This window comes from Notamacropus eugenii, chromosome 1, assembly GCF_028372415.1.
Source record: "Notamacropus eugenii isolate mMacEug1 chromosome 1, mMacEug1.pri_v2, whole genome shotgun sequence".
NCBI classification, from domain to species: domain Eukaryota; kingdom Metazoa; phylum Chordata; class Mammalia; order Diprotodontia; family Macropodidae; genus Notamacropus; species Notamacropus eugenii.
In genome coordinates, this window is record NC_092872.1 from 25,659,394 (window position 1) to 25,677,979 (window position 18,586).

The window sequence follows — 18,586 nt, forward strand, 5'->3', positions numbered from 1 at the left end:
TTTCTACTATTAGCAAGGTTATCTGGAGTTGAGTAAAACTGAGTTGAGTCAATTCAATTTCAGAAAAAATACCTTTAAGAAGTCACTTATTAAATACCAATTATTAAATTACTATTAATTCTGAATTTTTAGTCATTTATAGACTCACCTTTAATTTACACAGCAGCTGTTTAATTTCTGCCTGCATACTCTTTGAAGGAGAGTCTATTGCAGATTTAACTTCATTTGCAGCCTCCAATTTCTTTTGTAATTCTTTTTTCTCTTTGCGAAGTTCAGCCAACTCTGAATTTAGCTTCTATTTTTCCCAGAAAAGAAAGTGTAACCATATTTTAAAAGCAATTCTGTTGTCTGTTAACAAGATTTTTATAGACCAAACATTATCATTACTCATGTTTGAAATCTATCCAATTGAAATTCATGATGAATAATGTAATTTAAAAATTAAAAGTGAAATCAAAAATTTAATTTAATTTTCTATGAACAAAATATCCTAGTGATAAAAATTTTAAAGTTTCAAAATTCTGTCTTCTGTAATAATATATATACATACAAATGTATATATTGTACAGTTGCAGATATTAAGAGGTCTTAGATAAAATATATGAAAATGACAGGAAATATGTTGTTTCTGTTTTGCATAATACTTAAAATACTGGGTCTTTCCAAATAAATATTAATGAAAAAACAGTGGTAGTCAAACTATGAATATTGAGAACAATTATAATTCAAATGCTAGAATCTCTACTGGCTTTTACTTTAAGTTTGTAGGGCTTTCCGCAGTTAAAATAAAATGCACCAGCTCTAGTAAACCATTTCAGGTTAGCCGGGCTTTCCTTATGTTGCACTATTGCTTCTCTTACGCATATACACATGCTAGCCAGAGACCCACATATTTGATAACCTTGACTCTAGGGCTGATGTACTTAACTGGTAAAAGCCAAGCTGGAGCAGGACAGGAGAACAGATGTTATTTGTTTATTCCACTGGGTAGTTCTTACCACCCTATACAGCAGCCAAAATGCTTCTCATTTAGCAACATAAATGTTAAGTCCAATTAGCAGACGAGGCTTGTTAGGGATTTAGTTCAAGTAAATAGCATGCAAACAAACTATCTTGGTTTTTATTGTATTTGATTGACAGCTGACAATGCCCTTTTGCAAAGTCTGAGGTAGAAAATCCTTCTATTTACATTTTAATGCCATAAACATTTAATTAGAAGCTGCTAAATAATATACTTTAAGGTTTTTATGTAAGAAGGTAACAGAAATAGTCTTTATGTTAGCTGTTATCTCTCACTAGTCTGTAGTCAGCAGAACGCCACCAAGGTTTAATGGCATAACAACTTAGGGCTCCTTGAGAACATAACTACACTACTATTTTATTATTCCAAAGAAGCTTATAATATGGCAGTTTAACATAAGGAACAATTAGACAAAATGGTACTGAAATCTCTCAAAGGAAACAAATTTTCCTTTGTGAGGAATCCCAATTAGAAATGGAAGAAGATATTACATTTCCTATAAGATGAAACATTTAAAATACACTAACATTTAAATAAAACTACTCTGTATTTATAGCTACCTATATACTGATATGTCCATATATTTATTATGAATCTGCTTATATTACAAATAATATTCATGAAATAAAATAACTCTTTTAACTTAAAATGCATCTATTGTAAATTTGGACTTCTTTGGTCATATTTATATTTACCAGTTTTAAAAGTATATTTTTAGGAATTAAGAATGGTATAAGACGTTTTCAATAATTTCTCAATTCTCTTTATCAAGATATTGCTATAAATGGTATCAATTTCTTTCTGAATATTAAAACTTTCCATTAATTAATTAATTAAATGAATGCCAAATTTTACTAACAATTTAATTTTATTTAAATTACTTCTTCTCTGCTTCTGCCTAAGTAGCATTCACTGGGGAAATTGTTCTACCGCTTCCTCCCTCATCCAGAGAAAGGTCTGCTTGTGAGCTCACCTGCTGGAGATTTCAGCCCTGTCAGATTTATCTCAGGGCTGCAATTCCAGGTGAATACAAGCTGAAACAACATTATACAGCCACAAATACTTTGATGATGTGCTTTTTTTCTCTAAGAACTGTCTCTAGTGCCTTCTCTCCCAGGGTACACAAACCAGAGAATTTCCTGTTCATTGATCCCTTGCTAGAAGACACGCTGGCATTGTAAAGGGGAAAAGTGTCCTTCACCAACACAATTTTATTTCTACTGGGCCAATCCAGAAAGACTGGAAAACTAAAACTGTGCTTTCACAACTTAAAAGGAAAAGAATTGCTACATGAGGAAAAAATGAAAATGATGATAATGCACATAAATGGGCAATCAGAAGAGGCGGTTTAAATGAAGCTAAAATCATTTCATCCACTATACGATACCATAAAGCCAAATTCCTCAAATCAGTAATTTTTATGTTAGAACTGCCACGAGAAAGGCCATATAAAGAACATGTAACTTTTAGAAGTATTAGTATGGAAGCATTTGGTTGTATTTTCATCTAGTCTAGGTTCCCAAAGTGGTCAATATCGCCCCCTGGGGGGCACTGGACAGACCCAGGAGGAAGTAGTAGCCCCTGCTTCAATTGGAGGGCACTGAATAAAATACGAGCGCGCTGGAACCAGAAGGAAAGAAGAGAAGACACCAAAACGTTGAAGGCCCATTCGTACATGTTCCATCTGCTGTGTGACAGAGCTGAGGGGCAGCGATTACATTATTTTAACCAATCAGTGGTCAGGACTGCTGAGGAGTCTCAAGGAGCAAGTGTTGGCAGGCACACAAAAGTGTGCGTAGGCAGAAACGTATGTGTGTGATGACTTGTTGATAATACAGTACTATATGGTTATATGATCTAATATTGCATCATCAAAATTTCAATGCTGGAAAAAACCCACAAATTTATAATAACATTAAATTGAAGATGTCATTTTTTGAAATGATGCAAATGTTCCCCCACAAAAGTTGTTAAAGGGTTAAAGAAAGTAGATTTCCAGGGGGGCACTGAGTAACTTTGTTTTGAAAAAGGGGCAGTAAGTTAGGGAACCTCTGATATAAAAACGATCACTTACGCGGAACTTGCCTATTTGTTAGTCATGGAGTAATCGATTACTCCTTTTGGTTCGTCTACCTTTTGGGGCATTGTCAGTTAAGCAGAGACTAAAAAATGGTTTCACCCACTTATGGCCCAAAGTTTAGATTGTTTATTGCTCCTATACTGGTGGAATAGCAAAGATGTGATGCAAATCATTTTCTTTTGCTGGAATGACTGGCCTAAACTGATATATGCTCCACAATATACATTTACTATATATCACAATTTTGATTTAGAATCTGTAAATAATTTCTAATTTTTTCTTACTAGATATTACCTAAAGAAAATCAATGCTGAAAAGTAATTTTTGTTCTTATAATAATTTTGTCCTAGACTTTCCAGGAAGAGAGTAAAAGTTGATTAGAGCCATCCTGTATTTAGCAATAGTAGGAATTATTCAATTCAACAATTATCAATCACCTCCTATATGCAAGACACCATGGCTGCAAATACAAAATGAAAACCGCTCCAACCCTCAAGGAGCTTACATTTCAATGATCAATTTTTGATGATTATAACTATGGTGGTCATTGAGACAGCTGTTTTTCAGTTACAGAACTCACTATAGAAATATCTTCATTCCCCATTTAATGGCTACGTATTTTACACACCTATACCCACACATGAAGCAGCTAGGGAGTATAGTGGATAGAGTGATCAGCCTAGAGTCAAGAAGATCTGAGTTTAAAAATGGCCTCAGAAACTAGCTGTGTGACCCTGGGCATTTAACCCTGTTTGCCTCATTATCCTCATCTGTAAAATGAACTGAAGAAAGAAATGGCAATATCTTTGCCAAGGAAACCCTCAAAAAAGGTCATTTAGAGTTGGACACAATGGAAACAACCAAACAATGACAAAAAGACACAATCACAGACACACACACAACGACAGTGCAATGGGTACATACAGATATGTGTGTGTGTGTACGTACATTTATATATACATATACAGACACATATATCACAATAGAATCATAGCCCTGGGATACAAGGAATTTTAAGTATAATTTAAAAATCATAGCATCGTGAGACCATAAATTTAGTGGTGGAAGGGACTTTAACATCCACCGGTGAGGACCAGAATTGTAAATTGAGTTGCCAAGGGTTACAGAAGTATGAAGTAGCATAGGGAAATTTTTAACCCACACCCTCTAACTCAAGTCAGACCTTTTCTACACCTGACCAGAATACTGCCTTGCCCAAATATTAGAAAACCTTAAGCTGTGAAAGTTCTATTTCAAAAACTATTGTTATTTAGTCATTCAGTCATGTCTGATTCTTCGTGACCCCATGGACCACAGCACACTACCTCTTTACGTCTGCTCAGGTTCATGTTGGCTATTTCCGTGATATTACCTAACCATCTCATCCTCTGCTGGTCTCTTTTCCTTTGACCTTCAATCTTTTCCAACATCAAAATCTTTTCCAATGAGTTTTATCTTCTCATTCTGTGACCAAAGTATTTAAGCTTCAGCTTCAGTATTCGGCATTCCAATGAATAGCCCAAATTAATTTCTTCAAATGTTCACTGATTTGACCTTGCTATCCAAGGCATTTTCAAAAGTCTTTTCCAGCACCACAGTTCTAAAATGTTGAATCTGGTGCTCAGTTTTCTTCATAGTTCAACTCTTATAACCATATACTGCTACTAGAAAAATCATAGATTTGACTCCATGGACCTTTGTCAGCAAGGTGATGTCTCTGCTTTTTAGTTTGTTGTCCAGATTTGCCAGTTTTCCTTCCAAGGAACAAATGTCTTCCAATTTCATGACTGCAGTAACCATCTGCAAAGACTTTTGAGCCCAAGAATATAAAATTTGACACTGCTTTCATCTCATCCTCACAGATTGCTAGGAAGTGATGGCACCAGTTGCCAAGATCTTAGTTTTGTTTTTTTTTATATTAAGCTTCAAGTCAGCTTTTACATTCTTCTCTTTCACCCTCATCGTGAATTCCTCTTCACTTGCTGCCATCGAAATGGTATCCTCTGTAATATCTCATGTTGCTGACATTTCTCCTAGGAACCTTAATTCTGGCCTTTGATTCATCCACCTAGCATTTCTCATGATGTACTGTGCATATAAGTTAAATAAATAAGGTGACAATATACAGTCTTGGACTCCTTTTCCAATCTTGAACCAATCAGCTGCTCTATGTTTGGTTGTAATTGCTGCTCCTTGGCTCACATACAGGTTCCTCAGGAGGCAAGTAAGATGATCTAGTACTTCCACCTCTTTGAGGACTTGACACATTTTTACCATAAACCACGTAGTCAAAACCTTTAGTGTAGTCAATAAAGCAGAAGTAGGTTTGTTATTTTTTTCCGTTACTCCTTTGCCTTCTCCATAATCCAGCAGATTCGTCTCTAGTTCTTCTGCCTTTTAGAAAACCAACCTGCTCTTCCAGTAATTCTCAGTTTATAAATTGCTGACGCCTAGCTTGCAGAATCCTCAGTATTCCGTCGGGTACATCTTTCCCTTAATCTTTTCTCTTTCTTTCTTTCCTCTGTTATTTGTAAAGCCTCATCAAACAGCCATTTTGCCTTCCCGCTCTTTTTCTTTGGAAATGCTTTTTTGCTGCTGCCTCCTGTATGCTGCAAACCTCTGTCCGTAGTTCTTCAGGCACTCTATCTACCAGATCTGATCTCTTAAATCTATTTGTCACCTCTACTTCCTATTCATAACAGTGGTTATTTGGGTCATACTTATATGATCTGATGGTTTTCCCTACTTCCTTCAATTTAAGTCTGAATTTTGCAATAAGAAGCTCCAGATCTTGTATCAGAGCTTCTCCACCCAAGGCTGCAACATACACCAATCTGATTTCTATATTGACTATCTGGTGATGTCCATGTGCAATTGAAAAATATATATATATGTATATATATATGTATATATATATATATATATATATATATATATATAAATACCAGAATCAATTTGATTTTCTCCCTCCAAATTACACGTAGGTGATGCAGTGATTAGAGTTGTGCACACGGAGTCCGGAAGAATTGAATTCCAATCCTGCTTTCTGACTCGACTGTACGACCTAAATTGCAATTTGGATTGAGAAAACCAAATTGATTCTTATTACATTTTGTAATTGATTCTATTCCGTATCACCTCCAATCTGTTGTAAAATTGCCTAAGCAATTTTTTTCTTTGTCTCTGAGTTAAGTTCAGAAGTTCAGCTTTCTTCTCTGAGCTAAATATAAAGAAATATATAAATTAAGAAACCCCTTTTTTGGGGGGTAACTGCTAGTGTTACTAATAAATTGAATGTGCTCAGAACTTTGTGCCTCAGTTTACCTTAATTCTGATTGTAACAGTCTTACCAAAGGAGCTCACTGTTACAAAAGCCAAGAGAGAGGTAAATATCAAATACAGTGTGGTTTACGGGAGCAAATACCATTGAGATTTCAATATATAACTAAATTTATATAAAGTTATTTTCTAAAGTTTTACAAAATAAAGAAGTTCTATATAGGAATTCTTAGTTTGATATTAATTGTTCATTGAAAATTTGGGATGTTATACCTTAAAAATAAGCAAGGTGGAGGAAGGGTGGTAGAGGCAATAACAATTTTAAGTATAGGTAGTATTGGTTGCTTATTTAACAGAGTCTTTTGAAAAATCCATCTAGTTGCTAAATCCATCATTTATAAACTATTTTCTTGCAAATGTAGTTATTAAAAGCCTCCAAGTGTGTTTCACAAGATGTCAAGCTGATGAAGGTAATATAGAGGACTTTTTACCAGCGCTTTAGCTAGGAGTTAGACTTCAGTAGCCTTTAGAGACCATTAAGTACCCTTTGGCTAATTGGCCAATGGTAGATTAATCCTCTTTTTATTCTAGCAGCACTATTTTAACACCCCTTGCACTCTGTCAATGTAGTGTCTGAATGACAAAATAATATTGTGCATGAATAATAAGCAGAAAAGTTAAATTAACATTTCATGTTTAACATGCTGTACCTATGTGTCAGAAAAAAAACTTTCTTTTTAAGTCACTGACATTCAAATTTTTTTAACAGTCTAATGCCGACAACTTATTGAGGTGAATCTTCCTAATTACTGCTAATTGCTTATCAAGAAAAGAAGACTCTTCTTGAAGTGCAGTTGTCTGTTACAGATGAACACAGCTCCAATGTGCACATTAAAGACAGGCTACATTACTATGAGGTCATACTAAATAAGTTTATAATTAACAAAGCAGCTTTTAAGGCTGTTTAAGGTAGTATAAATGCCCATCTATCTCAAAGTGGTTAAATTAGAGATAATCAATAAAATACAAGTATCTGCATATGAATAATAAGCATATTTAATTTCAATTTACTAAAACAAAAGTAATTTGTAATGTACGATATATGCATACATATGTGTACATATATCTCCAAATTAGTATTTGGCAAATATTTTGAATATAAGATATTTTGACTTACTTGAAAAGTCAAAATTACTAGATACAACTTTCTAAACAATTTCATTCTTAAAAATGCTTAAAATACCCCAAAATGATGTCACTAACCTTTTATTTCTATGAATATATTTTATATTTTGGATTCTGACATGAACTTGAACTCAATCTCTTTAACCTCAGTAATAAACAAAATGTTTTAAATAATATTATTTTAGCTGAAATGCTGATTTTAAAATTACCTTTATTTAACTAAAAATTTGATAGATGAAAATATTTCTCTATTTATTTGCTTCTCATAAAACAGAATGCTAATACCTATCTTGGAATTGATTAAAACTAAACTCAATGACTAATAATAACAGCTTACATTTATGTATAACTTTGTAGCTTTCAAAGAGTTTTCGTAGATTATTTTACCTGATTAATCAATATTAACATGAGTGATATTAAATCTACATGATTTAAACTTTTGTTATTATGACTATCCTTAACATTTAGTCCCAGGACATTAATGGAAATATGGAAATAAAAGAAGAATTAATGTTGTAGTTAATTTATACAATTTAGAAAACTAAACAAACACAAACATCAATTATGCTTGGTTGAATCATCCATATTTTGATTTATCCACAGTGAAAATTATAGTCTTTAAATCTAATATACAGAGCCACATATCTGTTAACGTTTCAAATTGCCTCTTCACTTTTGCCTGCTGAAAAGCCCACTGAAACTCAAATATTAAACCACCTCCTCATTCTCTATGAAAGGACTGAGAAAAGGTCCCTGAGAGGGACACTATGGACACCAGCACAGCACAGCGCAACAACCGGGGGAAATACTCCTCTGACAAATTCAGTGTTAGTCTAGTACCGGCTCTCTATCCTTTCATAATCAAATGTAGTTCTGAAACTTAGCATTAAAGAAAAACTTAAAACCATTTCCTAGTGCATTTGTGTATGCGTAATTGCTGCCACTGAAACAAAGCTATTTGTCACGACAATCATTTATTATTTCAAGGACACTTTGGGTTAAATGGGCTTTGGTGGGCTGATCTGGGGTCTTAAACTCCTTACACCATTGCTTCTTCAGGAAAGCATTAATATTGCTTAACATATTTTTAATTTCTAAATAATTTATAATAGACCTGGATATTTATGTAAGCAACATATATGTTAAATCACTTTCAATTAATAACCTGCATGTATAAGTACAATCTCAATTAATTACACATGAATAAACATGAATAGTGTATCAAGTCACAATAATTTGAACTACATATTTTTATCTTTTACATAATACAAATAGATCTTTTACAACTTTGTACTCAGAATCATAATCTGTGGATCTTCATTTTACATACTCAAACTAGTGAAACTATGATTACATAAATTCTGTTAATTTATAATATGTGGAGAACATCTTAGAATCTGAAAATTAAAATATTTTAATGGTGGGGTCAATCATATGAGCAGTATCCATTTGCTTGATCTTAGTACATCTAAGCACTGCAAATGAACTACTTCCATGAGAACCAGTCAGGGAATTTCAAATACTCTACAGCTCATTACAAATTTAACAGCAGCAATACTAAGTATTCATATGGTTCAGATAACACATACAAATATACTCTGCTGAAAACTCACCAGGGAAACAAATTAATAATGTTTCCATCTGTTTCCTGTATATTTTTATGAAATCAAAAAAACCATATATATGTACATATTGTTGTTAAAAGAGGAGTTTTTCTTATATAATTGAAATAATCATTCGTGTATGTCTACCCAAATGTACATCTTAAACAAAAAAATGTGCAAATTATAAAAGTATTGCCTCCAATATATAGAAGTAAAAATAGATTTTAAAATCTTTAAAATATACTATATATTTTATTCTAGTCAATATATTAATAAGAGGAATGGACAAACCTTTTAATTAAAAATGTAAAAAGTCAGAATGAACTAAGGCTTGCAAAGAGCACTAAGGACAACAAAAAAGGGTGTTGTAAAAAGGGCAATCAGAGAAAAAAAAGAACGCCAAAGCAGAGAGATGACGATTATTTGAAGAGGGGATGGTAACAATAATGGACACTGAGGGAGGAAAGACTGCTCAACTCTTCCTTCTGTTTTTCTCTACAGAGCAAATTGTTCTTTATGCTGGAAAGGACAAAAGGAAAACTGCTAATAAGAAACTGATCATTCAGTAGTAAAGGAACACCTAGGTGTCTTTGAAGGGTTCCAGATACCAGACCCAGACAAATGATTTTCCAAGATACTGAAAGAACTAGCAGAAGTGACTGCTGAGGTATCACCAGTGACCTCTGAAAGACTAGGAAAACTGAGAGAAGTACAGCAGGACTGAAGTATGGCAAAAGAGGAAAGAGGATAGAGCCTGAAAACAACTCAATGAGTTTGATTGTGATTCCAAGTAAAAGTCTAGCGTAACATCTGTAACTGCTGCTGGTTTCATGGGGGCTGGGTCATTTACTCTCTCCCTTTGGGGGAGTCCTAGCTTTGAACCCACAGGCATGGATCAAGTTCATTCCTGGGGGAACACCTGGCCCTTACAGAGATAGGTCAGGCTCCTTTCTTGTATTCTCTGGTTCTTTATATCCCAAAATCCTGGAATACTTCTGAGAATCATTGAAAGCTTGTATTTGGCTCATCTCTAGAGTTTCCCTAACATAAGAAATAGAAAAATACTCATTGCAAAATGTAGATCAGGTATAGGACAATTTCCTACACACACACACACACACACACACACACACACACACACACACACACACACACACACACACACACATATACACACACACACACAAAATACTTCAAACACAAAAGATTCATGAGCACACATCAAGAAAGACTTAAACATGAAGCAATGACTAATAACTATTGCATTATTATACTCTTCTGGGACATTTTTCATTAAAATTTCAAAACCTAAGCCATATTGTGAAACTACTGAATTGGCTGTTCACTTTGACCTCAGCTTTCCAGTGTTCACACACCACCTTCAATATCCACATCTTCTGGCAAGCCAGGCCAGGGGCTGGCTGCTCCTCCACTTCCTCTTGGCATTCACCTTCTCCTATGCAATTTGCTACACTAGTTGTAGGGAGCCATTTCTATGGTACAGGCAACACCAACTGAGGGACTCAGGAGCTTCTGACCTCTCAAACTTGCAAAGGTTGCCTCCAAAGCTAGAACCACTCACCTCAGAATTGCTGCTCAGTCACCTGAACTAGGCACAGGAAGAAAAAAAGTAGAAGTGGCAGTCAGAGCTTTGAGATCATAATTCAGATCTGCGTCGATGAGCCCATGCTCAAACGTCATTGTGGAAGTAAATGAAGGTGCCTATTGCCCACCCCATGGGAAGTCACATAGAGAATTCCATATGCTCTGATGTGTGTGTGTGTGTGTGTGTGTGTGTGTGTGTGAAAGAGAGAGAGAGAGAGAGAGAAAGAGAGAGAGAGAGAGAGAGAGAAGAGAAGTAGTAGTAATAAAAGAAGAGAAGTAGGAGGAGGAAGGAGAGGAGGAGGAGGAATAGGGAGATGGAGAAAAGGGAGAGGTAACTGTTTCTCAAACTAATGGAGCATTATACTAAAACGTGTTATTAAAAGGATGGTTTGCAAACATCTAGACAAGGAAGTGGTATTCACAAAGTGTAGAGTGATTTGGCAACCACAAAAAGTGAATATGGTTTTATGCTACAATAAGAGATATAATATTCATTAAAAAATCACTTTATGCTGTATATTGGCTTCATCGATAGTATATTATACCTGAATAACTTCATATCCTTTTCTGGGGGACAATTTTTCTAGTAGTTCAGATTTTTAGATTTTTAGTAAAGCAATGGGCAATACTTCCCATATTAATATTATGGACAAGATGAAGGGATATGAGATTGATGACAGAGAGATGGATGAGTTCAGAAACTGCTGAATAGCTATACCAAAAGCATAGTCTTTTAAGGTTAGATGGAAACTTGGAAAGGGGTAGAGTTCGCAAAGTCAGGAGCCATGAACATGCTGAAGACTAGAATGCTGGGCTGAATCCAATAAGATGAAATGTAATAAGGATAAATAAGTGTCACTGTATACTTGAACTTTAAAAAAATCTACTTCTCAAGTAAAAGATGGGAAAGCCTGGCTATGTAATAGTTTGTTTGACAAAGATCTTGGGGTCAAAAAGAGTCGAGATGATAGAGTGATATAAAAGCTACTGTGTTCCTATGGTATAGTGCTAAGAACTAAGGAGATGATGTCCCTACTACACTCTACCTTGCCCTACTCTTATCTAAACTACTATATTCAGTTCTGTAAATCACATTTGAGAAATAAGGGGGACAACATCCTAGGAAGGGAATCTACATTGAAGTTAACGTAAATATTTAGCCAGCCAGATAAGAGAAAATCAAACATTTGAAGGGCTGCAATATGAAAGATGTACTAACCTTGCTCTGGCTGTCCCCAGAGGGTACATCTAGAACCAATGGTTAAGCATTGCAAAGAGGCAAATGTAGGCTTGACACATGGTGGGGGAAGTCCTAAAATTTAGTTATTTTAAAATAGAATAGACTGCCTTGAGAGGTAGTGGGTTGCCCTCCACTTGAGGTCTTTGAAAAAGGCTGGCTTAGCACATCATATAGAATGTATTCATGTTCATGTTTAGTTTGATTAAATGACTTCTTAGGGCTCTTTTAACTTGGAGGTCTTTGATGATGCTGTATTTTCATACGAGTAAGAAAGACGTACCTAGAAGGAATACGAAGGATGAATTGGAAGGGATCAAGATGGAAAGTGAGAAGATTAGAAAGTTGTTCATAGTTCAGATGAGAGATAATGAAAACATATTAAAGGGATGATATTAAGCATAGAAAATAAGGAAGGAATTTGGAAGAACTTACAGGGGTAGAATCAACAGGACAGCACAAATAATGGCAGTGGTAAAAATGGGGGTGAAGGAGATGAGGAAAAGGGAAAAATAGAAAATAACACTGTGATTGCAAACATGGAAGAATGAATTAATATAGCATAGAGGAAGATAGGTTTGAGGAGAAAAATAAAGAACTTACTTCTGTACATATTTATTTTTCAATACTGCAGTTAAATATAGATGGAGACAAATTCTAGGTTGCTAGAGAGGTATGCGTAGAACTCAGAAAAAAAGGTCATGATGAGAGAGGGATTGTTTTATATGATCTACATAATTGTAGACTATTTGAGGCTATGGGGCTGAATGTGTTTATCAATTGTGGGAGAAGCCCTTTTATTTCCTTCAGGACTCAGCTGAAGTGTCATTTTCTACATGACATTTTCTACATAGCTGCTAGTACCTTCCCATTCAAGGTTTCTTTGTCTCTTTCCCTATATCTTCCTTATATCTACCTTCCTATGGGCATATTGTTTACCCTAACTGGATGATAAGCCTCTTGTACCTTTTCACCAGCACTGATCACGGTGTCTGACATACATTAATTAGATACTTAAGAAATACTTACTGATTGATTTGATTGATAGTGTTCCCCCCAAAATTACTCTATATTTTGTACACAATTATTTATGGACAGATTATCTCCCGTAATAGAATTTGTGCTCTTTTATGGCAAAGTTTCTTTAATTTTTGTCTTTGTGTGTTCAGTGACTAAGTGCTTGCACGTAGTAGAGCTCCTTGAGGAAAGGGACAGTCTCTGCTTTTGTTGTTGTATCTCTAGTGCTTAGCACAGTGCCAACCACATAATGAAGGTCTTAATAAATGCTTTTTCATTTATTCCTGAGGGACTACCAATACAACAGGAGAAATATGGGAGACGGAGTATCATGTATAAACAACAGCAAAAAAAGCCAGTCTGCTTGGACTAAGTATCTTCTATAGCTTTTAAACAGCAGCACAAGACTGCAAGTCTATATCTTTTTTTTTTTTTTTTACTATGCTAAGCTGTTTGTAATATTTCTCTATAAAGGGTTGACAAATATCAGTGGGTCATTCATTATTTGGTTATAAACATTAAGGCTAAGTATACCAACATGAGGAATCCTATAAAATACCTTTTCATGCCAGGGAATAAATAAATGTCTTGTGTCCAGTGAGAAATGCCTCCTGTTTTCCTTTGCCAACATAGCTCATGATAGTGAAGGGAAAGTTTTTTCACATTTGAGTCAACTTTTAAGGCAATGTTTGGGATCAAAACAAATTGGTAACAACAAGTTTTATATTAAACTCAAATGCATACATTTTTCTATAAGAAAAGTTGCACATTTAAACAATTCTATCACGTATTGTCAACTACCATAATTTCTAGAAGTCCTAGTATATGTATGATACATGATTTTAAAAATTTGATTCTCATCATCTTATACCTTTCAGATTGGCTAAAATGATAGTAAGGGAAACTGACAAATGTTGGAGGAGGTATGGAAAAATTAGGATACTAATTCACTGTTGGTAGAACTGTTAACTAATCCAAACGTTTTAGAGTACAATCTGGAAATATCCCTATAAAACTCTGTATACCTCTGATCCAGCAATACCTCTACTAGGTCTGTTTCCCAAGATGATTAGGAAAAAAGGAAAAGAATATATATATATATATACATACATATATATGTATATATGTATGTATATATGTGTGTGTATATATATATATATACATATTCTAAAATATTTGTAGTAGCTCCATTTGCAGTGGCAAAGAATTGGAAATTAAAAGGATATCCTTCCATTGGGGAATGGCTGAATGGAATACTACTGTGTAATAAGAAATGATTAGCTGGTTGATTTCAGCAAAGATGTGTGAAATTAGCAGAGTGTTCTACACAGTAACAGCAATATTGCTCTAAGTACAACTTTGAACAACAAGATCATTTTGAGTATTACAAATATTCAATTAAACTACCAGGGAATGATGAAGGGAGATACTGTCCATATCCTGAAAAAGAATTGAAAAAGAGTATATATAATATGGTTTTACATATATTATATATATATATATATATATATATATATATATATATATATATATATATATATATATACATACACACATTTTTATGTCTAATGGCATGCATCTCTAGGACAAGGTGGGGAAGGAGGGAGGAAAAAAGTACACAGCATAGAACAAAAGCAAACTTAGAAGGAAGCATAAAAAAACAGGGTAGCTTTGAAAATGATGTCATATTTATTACATCGTTTTCAAAAAAAGTATACAGCGTGAAAAAGAAATTCGTGGTTTTATACTGAATTCTCTCTTTATGTTGTGCTGTGCTCATGTAAAAGTTCTTTTTTGTCTTTTTGTATTTAAGTTTAAAATGAATTTTAAAAATTTTGTATCTATGACTTCATGAACAAAGGGAGCTCCCAGGTAAAGAAACTCCCTCTATTGGTGCCAATTGGAATTTATTCTGCTCTTCATAGTATGAAAGCTACATAGGTGTACTGAGAGGTAGCAGGACTTGCCCAGAGACAATATTTATTGGAGGCAGGATCTGAACCCATGTTCTTCTGACTGGCTGACTACCCAGAATGCCATGGTGCTTCTCCAGCAATCTATCAACAACCTTTTTCAGGTCGACACCATCTGTTTGGGGGATGCAGGTCAAAGAATGAAATTCCTGATTCCCAAGGACCTTACATTCTAATAGGGAAGACTCTGTGTGTGTGTGTGTGTGTGTGTGTGTGTGTGTGTGTGTGTGTGTGTGTGTGTGTGTGTGTGTGTACAGTATATTTATATGTGTATATATATATATATATATATATATATATATATATATATATATATATAGGAAATAAAAATAAGTTAAAAATGAAGTATTTTGGGACAAAGAATACTAGCAGTTCTGGGGAGGGATCAGAAAAGGCTTCATGAAGATGATGTCTGAACTGCAAGCTAAGAGAAGAGAAAGGAGTCTCTGAAGTGAAGACAAGGAAAGAAAGCACTTTAAGAACGTGGGATGGCCAGTACAAAAGGCACAGAGAAAACAGGAGGAACAGAAAGATAACAAATATATGAGGGCATACGTGCACATACTTGCATATGTAAAATTATGGTGTACTTTATCTGCATATGAACGTATGGAATAAGGAGAACGAGAATGAAGTCAAATGAATAGACAGTAGTTAAACACAAGGCAGCTGAAGAGAAAGGGCTCTAGCAGTTGTGGTGCTTTCTTCCGAGGGGAGACTTGCAGGGGGAAGGAGGACAACCAGGGGAGTGATGTCATGAAAACCAAGAAGAGAGAGACAGAGGAGCAAAGAATGATCCATAGCGTCAAATACAACAGACAGCTGATGAAGAATGAAGAGTAATGAAGAGATCGTCGGTAAATCTGGGAAGATCCTTTTCAGCTGAGTCATAAGGTCAGAAGTCAGGCTGCAAAGGGCTAAGGAATGACTGAAAACAGAGATGAGCGTGGCCTACTTTTTCAAGAACACTGCATGAATATTCATGGGCAATCAATCCAAACAACACGTCTAATAAAGTTCTTGTATTAAATAAAGAGCTATTAAGAAGGGATGCCCTCCACAATAAAATAAAAAGATAAAGCTCTTTATGCCTATAGTCTGTCTGCTGACTAAGGAAGCCTAAGGGACACAGAAAAAGTACTGTGAATGTGGAGAAACTCCCTTTCTAGTTAAGTACAAGGCAGAGAATGGTTCTCTACAGCCTAGAGTATACAGAAAAGATCTGTATCTGTAGTTACAGATACTGCAATGATGCTTTAAAGTGAATTTTTATTGCTTTTTTTATATCACCAGAATTTCTTTGTTGTCAGAACATTAAAAGATTTGAAGGGATATAGTAGAGTATGAAGGAGGCTGCTAGGTGGCACAGTGAATAGAAAACAAGTCCTGGAGTCAGGAGGACTGGGTTCAAATTTGACCTCAGACATTTGACACTTATTAGCTGGGTGACCCTGGGCAAGTCACTTAATCCCAATTGCCACCAAAAAAACCAAAACAAAAGAATGTGAAGGATCTGTAATTTTGTTAGCATTAACTATAGTAGAATGTTAATTATGCACCATTTCGTTAGCATGGGAACTCCTGCTATAAGAACTCAGGCCACCAACAGAGACTGATTGAAACCCATCTAAGACATAGTAGTTGAGGCCTAGGTTAAAGAGGTTAATTGAATTTCCAGGAGTCACATAGCTAGTTCTACATGTGAAATTTAAAGCTTGGGCTTGCTCAATCTAGACCAAGCACATTATCCTGTAGATGAGAACCTTGCCTCTTTCTAGGACTTTATCATTCAGAATTTACAGGGAGGCATTACTCAAAGGAAAGGAGAAAGTACAAGCTTTTCAGGTAATAGTGAGTTTCATAAAACAAAGTGGAAAATTCATAGTCCTGTTGTCTCTTGTACATTTTGAAATTAACAACCGAGAACAAAATACAGGCCACATAGATGATAAAAGCAAAAGTTCTGTCATGCCTACTCTCTGGATATAAAGACCAATTTAAAAACAGGAGTAGGGTAAAAATGTTGCAATTACTTCCCATGATAAACAAATGGAATACAAACTGCTGATCCTTTCTTCCATGAGGTACCTGTCCACTCTGAAAATGAAAATTTACTGAATGGCTGAGGCCACTGAGTAGCAACAAATTATACTTTATCCACCACAATGTGACGGTGATGCACTACAGTGGAAGTTTATCACAATAACCGGGCAAAGAGAAGGGAGGAAAGTGGAATGGCAAGAGATGAATTGAAGTACCAGCAGTGTCTTCATCTCTAAAATGGATATGATCATTACATGTCCAAGTGGTTTCAGAGAAATGCTAAGAAAATAAAATAATAGAAATAAAAATTTTAAGTCCACATTATTATCAGCATTTTATCTGGTAACACAAAATGATTGCTCCAAGTTGTACTGGTAAATTAGCTTTCTCATCTACCCTCTAATCAAGCACTTTCAAAAAGCTATCAGAGATTCTCTTGCTAATCTTGTCTTACCATTGTTTCAAAATGATCCCACAACTAGATTTCAGACTGGCATAGCCTTAAGCCTTAGGTTTCATGTCTAATATCTTCAGGAAGTCAAATGTTAATTTGAACAAAACTACATAAAATTATATGTGTTTTAATGACCATTTTTTGTCTAGTACATTAATACAATGAAAGAATATTAGGTAACCCCAAAATATAACATCTTCCTCACATTGTTCCATATTGTACTGATGTCAACAATGTCTACCATGACTATCTTAAGATACTTTTACATGATCTGTTTCTCTATATGATGCTTTTTTTAAGTGATCACTTTGGTGCAATAATTAAGGGACATTTCTGGTGTCATTTTTGCCATTTTCACAGTAAAAACTTTGTTAATTTTAAAAATGCATTTCCCTATACATTCTAGATATGTGTCCTAAAATAAATATAAAAACAAATCAGAACTACAGTGCAAATAAAATCAAATGGGGAATACAGATAGTACATATGCAGCTTGTTTCTTCCTCAAAGTAGGGGATGGTATTCTAATATAAAGCAGAAAATTAAAATATCTGGAGTGATTTTCTAAGAAAGTAAGACATTTTTTCTTATGGAATAAAGAGATATATAAAATCTTACTAAGAACATTTTTTGTTAAAATTAACATCAAAATTAGCTTGTTATAGTTTCTTTTCTTTTCAAGTGAACATCTAGGTTAGCACACATTATCATATTTTTGAAGAATGGGAAATTTATGGCAACTAGTTCAAGAAGTAAGGAAGCTGAATTATCTAATTCACCTCATATTTCAAACACTGTTCACTACCACAATCATTATTCCAGTACTGTCTTTCCTTAATCAAAGAAAAAAACAAACATCATCTGAGGGGAGGAAGAAAACACACACTCTACATTATCAACAATGGTAGAGGCACAGTTCGCTGTTTAAGCAATATTTCTGTTGGCTTTGAGAAATGATCATAGCACCAACTCTGAACACCTTGTTCTATAAGAAGCCAGGATGGCCCAAGGAAAATGCCAGTGGAGAAAGAACACAGAACATCATATAATTAGAGCAGCGAATTAACTAGGAATCATTTTTAAACATA

General features: G+C 34.7%; 1 protein-coding gene across 1 annotated transcript in view; it reads right to left on the reverse strand.

The window, feature by feature from the left end:
- CNTLN (centlein) overlaps positions 1 to 18,586 on the reverse strand; it is a 438,525-nt gene that overhangs the window by 91,403 nt on the left and 328,536 nt on the right. The window contains exon 19 of the mRNA XM_072600808.1: positions 149 to 295. Coding sequence (XP_072456909.1) covers positions 149 to 295 — 147 coding nt within the window. The remainder of the gene's footprint in view (positions 1 to 148; positions 296 to 18,586) is intronic.